Source organism: Urocitellus parryii, chromosome 8, assembly GCF_045843805.1.
Source record: "Urocitellus parryii isolate mUroPar1 chromosome 8, mUroPar1.hap1, whole genome shotgun sequence".
Lineage (NCBI taxonomy): Eukaryota > Metazoa > Chordata > Mammalia > Rodentia > Sciuridae > Urocitellus > Urocitellus parryii.
Window position 1 is genome coordinate 133,546,220 of NC_135538.1, and position 11,015 is coordinate 133,557,234.

General features: G+C 43.3%; 1 protein-coding gene across 1 annotated transcript; it reads left to right on the top strand.

Moving 5' to 3' along the window:
- Nucleotides 1-5,152: 5,152 nt before the first annotated feature.
- LOC144256504 (serpin B6-like) lies at nucleotides 5,153-6,957 on the top strand. Its single transcript, XM_077801547.1, has 3 exons — nucleotides 5,153-5,182; nucleotides 6,050-6,223; nucleotides 6,553-6,957. The coding sequence occupies exons 1-3, from the start codon at nucleotides 5,153-5,155 to the stop codon at nucleotides 6,955-6,957; spliced, it is 609 nt and encodes a 202-aa protein (XP_077657673.1).
- The last annotated feature ends 4,058 nt before the right edge of the window (nucleotides 6,958-11,015 follow it).

Sequence of the window (11,015 nt, forward strand, 5' to 3'; positions counted from 1 at the left end):
TGGCTGCCCGAGTGACCACCTGATAACCTCCAAATTCATTATGATTCCATCTGCGTGGTGACACTCTCCAGTGCCATGAAGGTTGACAGTCGCCATGATGATGACCAGAAAGAAATATAAAAGGAGCAGAAAGAGGTGGTGCTCAAATTTCTAGAGGGGGAGGGATAGACTAGTAAAAAAAAAAAGGAATATTCTTATCTCATTTATTTTATCCTCTATCTAGGATTTTCCATACCCAAATGAGCCAAGAAACTGATTTTCAAGGCCTTGTCCTCTGTTTCTTTTATTCTTTGACCAACAATAAACCTTTCCTTGCTCCTGAGTTGGATATGGGTCTTATTTATTGGCTCTGTATTTCCAAGAGGGAAAAAGGACCCAGTTTGGGGTCAAAATTGGTAATAATTGCTGTAATTTTTTTGGTACCAGGGATTGAACCCAGGGACACTTAACCACTGAGCCACATTCCAAGCCCTTTATTTAATTTTTTTTTTAGTTGTAGATGGACACAATACCTTTATTATTTTTATGTGGTCCAGTGGGTCACAAATGTGAAGTGCTTTGCTACTGAGCCACAATTCCACCCCCTTTATTTTTTAAAATAATGGCTGTTCTTTATAGACAGACATGATTTTTCTTTTTTTCTCTCCTCTTTTCTTTCTTTCTTTGTCTTTCCCTCTCTCTTTCTTTCTTTTGAGATGAGGTCTTGCTGTGTTGCCCAGGTAGGTCTCAAACTCCTGGGTCAAGTGATCATACAACCTTGCCTCCCCGAGTGGCTGGGCCTGCAGGTACCTGCCACCATGCCTGGCTAGTTTCTATTGTTTGATCCATTCACATGTGAGTTCCAGTCTGATGCTCTGATACCAAATGTACTTTGAATTCAATAAGTTAAATGGGAGGCAACATTCTTTTCCAAGGTGTCTTTGTCAATGTATTATATCTAACAATCTAATATTTGCTTACAAATATACAATATATATAGACCTAGTGGTAAAGCACATGTTCAGCATGCTTGAGGCCCTGGGTTTAATAGTATAAAAGAAAAATAAACAGAACACAAACCAGAAAAACAAAATATTTAATTGAAACAATTCCAAATACGGAAATAAAACAAGCTGTGTTAGTACTTATGACCAGATTCTCGGTACATCTTTATTTCCAGTTTATTTATTTTTATTTATTTTTTTAAAGAGAGAGTGAGAGAGGAGAGAGAGAGAGAGAGAGAGAGAGAGAGAATTTTTAATATTTATTTATTTTTTTTTAGTTCTCGGCGGACACAACATCTTTGTTGGTATGTGGTGCTGAGGATTGAACCCGGGCCGCACGCATGCCAGGCGAGCGCGCTACCGCTGAGCCACATTCCCAGCCCCCTATTTCCAGTTTATTGATTGTAAATTCAGATTGCTATCTAGCTGCCAAGAAAGCTTTTATTTTGCATGGAGTACTGAAGTCCTTTCAAAACCATCCAGGGATGTTTGGGAAAAGAAAATGTAAAGTTGTTACCATGTAAGAGCAGTTGCCTATCATTGTTAGCATCAGGGACCAATTAAAGCTGGGTTAAGAGACCTTTTTTGGGATCAGGTCTTTCTGTTGTCATGACTAGTTTTATAGTGAATTTTTTTTTAAGTATTAGACACCAATGAATCACTGGTACCTCTGAGTAACAGCTGAGTAATCTTCTGCAAATGACTGGGCACCCTTGTATTCTACTGCTTATCCTCCTCTGATACTGGCACTCCTTCTCCAGCTATTAGAACTTGTGTTCCTAACACCTGTGTCTGTGCAATACTGAAGGAGAAATGTGAAATCTTGCCTTATAAATAAATACAAATCAAATATGGAGCCATAAACTGTTCAAAAGGAAGATTAGGAAATAATTTCATAGTGCATTGCCATTGTAATGGGTTGTAATCACACTTATATTCCATAAATTTTCTATTTTAACATGGTAGAATGTATGTGTTCATCAGTGTCATTATCATTTCATAGGATATGTTAGTAAAACACTTTGAACTTCTTTTTCCTTTCTTTTTTTGTGATGCTGAGGGCTTTTCCCATGCTGAGCAAATGCTTTACCACTGAGCTGAATCATAGCCCTGCTCATTTTTTGAGAATTGCTTATTACCCCAAACTGAGATGTTCAGCAGCACTGGCAATCTCTAGACACATGTAATTAATCAAAATAAAATAAAAGGGAATATTCAGTTCTGCAGCTGCACTGACCTGATCTCAGGTGCTCTGTAGTCACCTGTGATACTATTTTTGATGGTGCTCATTTTTCTGTTATCATAGGAAGTTGTGGTCACAGGGTGGTGCAGAATGGCTCATTTTCCTATGTTCTACTTTCTGTTTCCAGTGTCCCTTATTCCAGAGTGCAGAGGAGTGGTAGCTCTTGCTGGATTAACTTTCTCTCCACAGTTATTGCAGCTCAGCTTCCTCCCAGAAACCTCTTGAGGCTCAGCAACTCCCATAAAGATCCAGCCATTCATGAAATTTATTTATATTCGGGACATTAAAGATGGCCCAAAACTGAGAAGGTGGATTTTAGGTTCATTCTATGTATTAATTTGTAAATTACCTCTCTAAATCAGCACATTATTGAGTTTCTGCTTTGGAGGACCCCCTTACTATCACCTGCCATACTTTCTCTGGTGTGTAAATCTACTAGGCAAATCTGATGGTGTAGCTCTCAGGCTAACTTTAGGTCTTTCTTGGATTCTCATAACTTTTGAGATAAAGTTCAAACTCCAAATTTGGTGTCTGAGGGTCCTCGTGGACCTGTATCCTTCCCATTCGCTTCAGTACCTTCACACTCCTTTCTTAACTGCTATGTCCCCACTGGAAGCCCCACCTGCCATCTGCCCCTTTATCTAAGCTGTCACTGTGCCCCCTGCTGGTCTCTAGTAGACATAGCAGTGGTTAAAGGACTTTTGTTGAAAAACCATCCCAGGGCAGATGGCTGTCATATAAGTGCTTGACCTGTAGGCAGTTGGAAGTTATCGAGGAGTTATGATACCTGGTGCTCAGGAAATATTGAACCAGTCACTGATCTTCAGTCTTCTTTTGTTTATAAGGATAACACCAGTACATATTTTTGTTTAAAAACAAGCAAAGGGATACATACACAGAATTAGACTCTTGAGTGTAACCACCTTCAGCTTGGAAGGTGTTTGCAGATGGCCTGGTATCTTTCTCTCACAGAGTCCATTTTTTAAGTCTTTTTAATTATAGAGTTTTTTTTTGACATGCTGCAAAGCCGACAGGATGGACTAATGTGTTCTTGATCACTGACCATAAGTTAGATCTTCCTCGACCACTTGGATCTGAACCTTCAGTTTTCCAAGACATACATTTTGTATTGAGATTTATTCTGAAATGAACTGTCCTGTTTTCCCCCAGATATGATTTTTTTCTCCTTGAAATTCATTTTTAACAATATGTGTGTTAGGGCTTCATTCAACTCTAAACAACAGAAACCCCAGATCTCTGCAGTTTAGCTCACAGCTCATCTCACCACCCAGGAGGCCCAGAGGAGAGGAGAACCCAGGGCTGATGTGGCACTGGGGTGAGGCTCTTGGGAACCAGCTCTCCCTGCTCTGCCATCTCAGCCTGTGGCCTCTTCCTCGTGCTCACAGGAGGGCTCAGATATGGCCTCCACTGTCCAGGCAGGATGGAGCAGGAAGGACAGATGATGGAGAGCAAAAGGCCTTCTTTGTAGGTTCTGCCATTGTATTCAGAGGGAAACCAGAACTGCTCTCACGTGGCTTCTGCTGGATACAGAGCAGTGAAGCAGTTTACCTTGCTTTCTGCAGTAGAGGGAGAGGGTGGAGCTGCAGCAGGGGTTGACTGTACCAGCCCACAGAGTGTGTGGCAGGGGTGTCTCCAGGGACATGGATTTTGAGTTGATAAGGATTTTCATTTGGATTCTTCATTTATAAATGAGATTAAGCTTACTAACATAATTATATATTTAGTGAGTCATCAAATTACCAGGTTGGATTCTTTTCTATTATAAGATTGGAGACCGTGGGTCCTGGAGGGGAATGCAGAGAAACTGAATAAGGTGGGGTCAGCACCCTGAGGCCTGTGTGTCAAAGCCAGCCCATATCAAGTTCATCAGATAAAGTTTTGTTGGTGCACACACAAACTTACTTGTTTATACGTATCACAACAGTAGAATATGGATAGAAACTCTCTGTAGCACAAACGCCAAAATATTTACTGTCCGTCCATTTATTGAAAAAGTGTGCCAAGTTCTGGCCAAGGACATGTCTGAGGAGCCAAGGGCAGGAGACTGTTGTGGCTGAGGTCTAGTTCAGGCAAGCTTGACAAGGCAGAGACAGAAAGTGACAGCAGATATGTCTTTGGTTACTCCATTTGATCCGGAATGGTGTGCTGTGCCAGACAACTAGGGAGCTCCCTCAGCTGTGCCTGTTGCATGGAATTAGAAAAATTTCAGAGTATCTGCTGGTATCAAACTGTGGAGTATTCATTAACTAAGCAGTATTGTAGGGCAGGATGTGATCACTGTCCTCTATCTTTTTCTCTTGGTCTGAGGATGGCCCTTTGCTATTTCTGCTCATCAGTTTGTTTATTCATTTATTTAGCTGATGTTAACTGAGTGCCTACGATGTGCTGGGTATTGACCTGCTGAACTTGTCTGCCCCATGAAACTTACATTTTCTCGAGGGAGAGACCAGAAGGGTAAATGAGATATTAGTAGTTATTAGGCAGTGGTAAGTGCTCCAGAGACACAAAGGAAGCAGACAGGAAGCTGTGGTTGGGGGTACAGTTGCAGGTCAGGTCTATCAAGGAAGCATTCACTGAGAGGGTGATACTTGAGTAAAGACCAGGAAGAGACAAAGGCTACACTCTCTAGGTTTTAGGGATGAGTGGACAGAGGAGAGATAGAATGACCCTGATTTTCAATAGAGACCCCTGTGAATGTAGGAACCAGCAGAGGGAGAGTAGCAGGAGGCGAGGAGAGACAAGGAATGAGAGATGAGCTGTTGTGATTATAGGATGTACTGAGCACTTCAGATCTTGCTCCCAGGAGAGGGGGTGTCATGGAAGGGTGTCCAGTCAGAGGGGTGTGATCTGACTTATGTTCACTGGGATCCCTCTGAGGTCATCTCTGAATTCCAGGGATAGGGTGATGGCAGTGGAAGAAAGAACATCAGATGAGGTATTGGTTGTATTTCAAAGGTAGAGCCACCATAATTTGCTAAGGAGTGAGATGCAGAGTGTAAGAGAAAGACATGAGCAAAGACGCACCGTGGCTTTTGACAACTGGATGCATGGTGTTACTGCCAACTGTGATGGGCAGAGGTGTAGATGGAGCAGGAAGGGGATATAAGGATCCCACAGTCATGTGTGACATTAGGACTTTCTTTTGGTCTAGGTGTGGGTGTCATGCAGCCAGTATAATCCATGAGCCTGGAGTCCAGGGGAGAGGTCCTGGCTAGAACTGTAAATTCGTGGATTAAGTTCAAAGTAGTAAGACTAGGTGAAGTCACCAAAAAGGTGTTGTGTGTGAGTGTGGGCACCTTGGTGTTGGGCAGTTTGTTAGTCAGCATTCTCTCAGTGTGCCAAATAATGAGATAATCTACTTAAAAAGGGACAGATTCATCTGAGCTCAAAATTTAAGTTTCCCATCCATGATGAGGCAGACCCTTTGCTCTTAGGCATGGGGGTGGTGGATGGAAGAGTTGGGAGCAGTTGATCAAGCAAAACTGGTCAGCTCAGTCAGGAAATGAAGGAGAGAGGAAGGGCTTGGGTCTCACAGTCCCCTCCAAGGACTTGCCCCAATGACCTAACTTCTACTAGGCCCTGCCTTTGAAAGGTTCCACCGCCTCCCAATAGCTCCACACTGTAGATAAAACCTTTAACACACTGGCCTCTGGGGACACTTGGTGTGTAACCATAACAGGGGTTCAGGCGGAACCTCATGGCCTGTCCTAGAAGCTGGGTCAAGAGTGTTCCTGGGGCCCACAGGGGGCGCCTCTGTGGAGTTAGTCCACTGTGCCAGCTGGGTCATGTTTCTACTTAACAGTTGTCCATTTCCTTACAGAATGAGGAGAAGCCTGTGCAAATGATGTTTCAGAAGTCTGCTTTTAAAATGACCTATATAGGGGAAATATTCACCAAGATTCTGGTCCTTCCCTACATCAGTGAGGAGCTGAATATGATCATCATGCTGCCCGATGAACACATTGACTTGAAAACGGTAAGGAGCACTAAGCCATAACGAGGCTGTGATGGCAGGGGAAGGGCATTTGGGTTTCTGGTGTAGCTGCTTTCCCCCATTCCCAGTTGGCCTTTTATTTTATATTATTTTTTTGTGTCTGTGATGGGGATGGAACCCAGGGCCTTGCAGATGCTAGGTAAGGTCTCCTGCAGAGCTGTCCCTGAGCTCTGTCTATTTACCTTGGTTACCTCTAGCACCACCTCTGGCCAAGGTGAGGCTCGCAATCACAACATGGAGCATCGCCATTATCGCAGGTGGCCCTGTGTGACAGCATGAGCTCGGTCTTGACATGTTCATCTCCCTTCTAGGTGGAGAAGGAACTTACTTATGAGAAATACATAGAGTGGACCAACCCAGACATGATGGACGAAGAGGAGGTGGAGGTTTTCCTCCCTCAGTTTAAGCTACAGGAAAATTATGATTTGGAGGAAGTCCTTCGCAGCCTGCGCATGACTGATGCCTTCAATGAGGCCAGGGCAGACTTTTCTGGAATGTCATCCAGGAGAGACCTGCATCTGTCCAAGGTCGTGCACAAGTCCTTTGTGGAGGTCAATGAGGAGGGTACTGAAGCTGCAGCTGCCACAGCCTGTAGATTCATGGTGCTGTGCAAAAGTTTAACTCCATGCTTCTGCGCAGACCATCCCTTTCTCTTCTTCATCCAGCACAGCCGGACCAGAGGGATGCTTTTCTGCAGCCGAGTTTCTTCTCCCTGAGGAAACAGTCATCCCTGGGTGCAGTCCTCTGCTTTCACCCTCTGACCCACTTTTCTTCTGACACTCTACCATGTACCTGTGACCCAAGTGACCTTATCAGTATAGTGTAACAATTCAGAAATATAGGGCCCATTTTGGAGTGCCCTGTTCACTACTGTTTGCATGTGAGATGTTTTTCCAGGATCTGAAATTGCCCCTCTCTGTGGGTCTGTGGTCATGTTGGCTGCTGGGTTCATTCAACCTTGTCAGGGATCAACTGTCACCTACCCCATTGCAGCTGGGAAGGACCTTGTGGCTTCACTGTGGGCAGATAACTGCCATCACCATTGGCCCTTCTCCAGGCACAAGAAGATAAGTGGTGCCTCTCTCTTCTCCACATGGGCGGCTCTGGAGTACTGTGTTCTTAAGGGGCAGATGCAGCAGGGTTATGCACACAGGGCTACCCAGTGTGCTCGCAGGAGAGGAATCCCTGCTGCAGTCCACTGTACATGGCCAACACGATCAGGAGGCATTCTATGAGTTGGGCCTCCACTCTCTGTAAAGGAAAGGGAAGCAAAAAGGAAAAGCAGAAAGCATAGCCCTGTATGACCTCTCCCTACCACATCCATGGAAACAGGGGACCCCGGGAAAACAGGCCAATGAGGCCTCTGCTCATTGACTCCCTCCCCACCTTCTGGTCTGTTCTCCAACCCTCACTCTGGTCTCAAACATCAGCACCCTTGAGGGTGTCCACAGTCTCTTGGTGGCAAAGGCCCTCTGTCCACCCTCTATCCTGAACCTCCAGGGTCTTCATCCATATTGACCCTCTCATACCCACTCCCTAGTGCTTCTGCCACTGTGGGTCCTCCCAGACTCCTGGTTTCATTTTCTGTCTTCTTCAAGGACTCCCATGCTCTGCCCAGCCCATCAACATTGGTGTGCCCAGGCTGTGTCCAGTTCTCACTAAATTCCTTCCTATTTCTTCCTCTCTAAAAACTTATCTCCTCCTCTAAAGATGGGCCTCTAAAGATGCCTCCTCACCCACCCTGCACCTAGTCCACTGTACACTCTGAAGAGTGCTGCCCCCCCTTCGAGCCAGATGCCTCCCAGGCTGGTAGACCTCAGCCATTTCTCTCCACACTGTGTCTGCAGACAGTCCCCCAGGTCTTGTTTTCATGATCCCGATTCTGCCAGTGCCCCTTGTTGCTCCTCTGGGTTGTGGCTCCAAGATGAATGGCCACCACCAGCTTTCCTCCACCTCCAAACCAGGCAGATGAGAGAATCTTCCCAGGAAACATATTGGCCCTTGTTCAGTCCCTCTTTCACAGCAGCCTTGACCAGTCTGACCACCTGTCTCTGATACCCCTCATGCTACCCCCAAGTCACAGGTGTCCCTGCGCCTCCCTCCCCTCTACTTCTGCCCTTAGCATCTCTGCCTAGTCTTCAAGAGCAAGTGTGGGGACAGCCTTTCTTAGAAGCTTCCCTAGAGCAGATCCCAGGAGCATCACCTGGCAGCTCTGAGGAGCTCAAGTCCTGTTACATTCAGATTAGCAGAATGTGACTTCAACCCCTCCTCCACATTCTAAGAGATGTTGTACCTATTCTGCATGAAGTTCTCTTTACGTTCTGTGCCATGTGTTACCATCTAGGCACTGTTCCACAGAGCACTAGTAGAGTCTAGTGCTCTAAGATGACTGTAAGGTGCCTTCTTGCTGTCTTTGCCTAGAATTTTGCATGGCACGTGTCACTGTGAGGTGTCAGCTACACTAGCTGTAAAGCTAGAGCCCCTAGGCTTTGTTCAGTGATTGTTCATTGATGAGCTCAGTACCTCTGACTTGGGCAGCTCAAGGGTACCTGAGTGTGTTGTCTCAGTATGAAGCCAACACTCCACCACATGTGCTCAACTTCCTGACCGTCTAGTTCCATAGAGTGCAGGACTCAATTCCACATCAGACCTTTAATCCCTTATTTATTTTATTAATTAATTCATTTTAATTATGCATATATGACAGAAGAATGCATTTTAATTCCTTGTACACAATTGCAGCACAACTTTTCTTATCTCTGGTTGTACATGTTGTAGCATCATACCATATGTGCAGTCATACGTACACCTAGGGTAATGATATCCATCTCATTCTACCATCTTTCCTGTCCCCATGCACTCTCCCCACCTCCTCCCTCCCTCCCTCTTGCCCAATCAAAGTTCCTCCATTTTTCCCATGTCTGCCCTCCACCTGTTATGGATTAGCATCTACTTATGAAAGAGGACATTTGGCCTTTGGTTTTTGGGGATTGGCTTAATTCACCCAGCATGATATTCTCTAACTCCATCCATTTATTTACAAATGCCATATTTTATTCTCTTTTAAAGCTGAGTAATATTCCATTGTGTATATATCATGGTTTCTTTATCCATTCATCTATTGAAGGACATCTATGTTGTTTCCACAGTATAGCTATTGTGAATTGAGCTGCTATGGACATTGATATGGCTACATTACTATAGTATGCTGATTTAAGTCCTTTGGGTATAGATGGAGGAGTGGGATAGCTGGGTCAAATGGTGGTTTCATTCCAAGTTTTCTAAGGAATTTCCATACTTCATCCCACATTCATTACACTAATTTGCGATCCCACCAGCAATGTATGAGTGTACCTTTTCCACAACATTTTTGCCAACATTTATTGTTGTCTGTATTCTTGATAACTGACATTCTGACTGGTGTGAGATGAAATATTTAGAATAGTTTTGATTTGCATCTCTCTAATTACCAGCGATGTTGAATATGTTACATATATTGGTTGACTGTATATTTTCTTCTGAAAAGTGTCTGTTCAGCTCCTTAACCCAGTAATTTATTGGGTTGTTTGTTTTTGGTGTTAATTTTTTTTGAGTTCTTTATATATCCTAGAGATTAGTGCTCTATCTGATGTTCTTGTAGCAAAAATTAAAATTTGCTGACAAAATGTAGGCTCTCTCCTCACCTCATTGATTGTTTTTTAGTTTCAGTCCAGCCCATTTATTAATTCTTGATTTTATTTCTTGTGCATTAGGAGTCCTGTTAAGGAAGTTGGGGCCTACTCTGACATGATGAAGATTTGGGCCTACTTTTTCCTCTATTAGGAGCAGGGTCTCAGGACTAATTCCTGGGTTCTTGATCCACTTTGAGTTGAGTTTTGTGCATGGTGAGAGATAGAGGTTTATTTTCATTTTGTTACATATGAATTTCCAGTTCTCTCAGCACAATTTATTGAAGAGGCTATCTTTTCTCCAATGTGTGTTTTTGGTACCTTTGTTTAGTATGAGATAACTGTATTTATGTGGGTTTGTCTCTGTATCTTCTATTCTGTACCATTGGTCTACATGTATGTTTTGGTGCCAATGCCATGCCATTTTTGTTATTATAGCTTTGTAGTATAGTTTAAGGTCTGGTATTGTGATGCCTCCTTTTTCACACTTCTTGCTAAGGATTGCCTTGGATATTCTGGATCTCTTATTTCTATAAGAAATGATGTTGGGATTTTAATTGGAATCACACTGAATCTGTATAGTGTTTTGGGTAGTATGGCCATTGAGTGTATTAATTCTGCCTATTCAAGAGCATGGGAGATCATTCCATCTTCTAAGGTCTTCTTCTATTTCTTTCTTTAGTGTTCTGTAGTTTTCACTGTAGATATCTTTCATGTCTTTTGTGAAACAATTCAAAAAATTGATAAAAATACTGATTCTTTGAAAAAATAAATAAAAATGACAAACCCTTAGCCATCCTAATAAAAAGAAGGAGGGAGAAAACTCAAATTACTAAAATTTATGATGAAAAAGGAAATATAACATCAGACACTATTGAAATACAAAAGACAATTAGTAACTATCTTGAAAATTCATACTCCAGTAAAATAGAAAACCTTGAACACACTGACAAATTTCTAGAGGCATATGATCAACTCACCTGAGTTAAGAGGACATACACAATTTATACAGATCAATTTCAAGCAAGGAAATAGAAGGCTCCATTAAAAGCCTACCAACCAAGAAAAGTCCAGGACCGGATGCATTCATAGCTGAGTTCACCAAG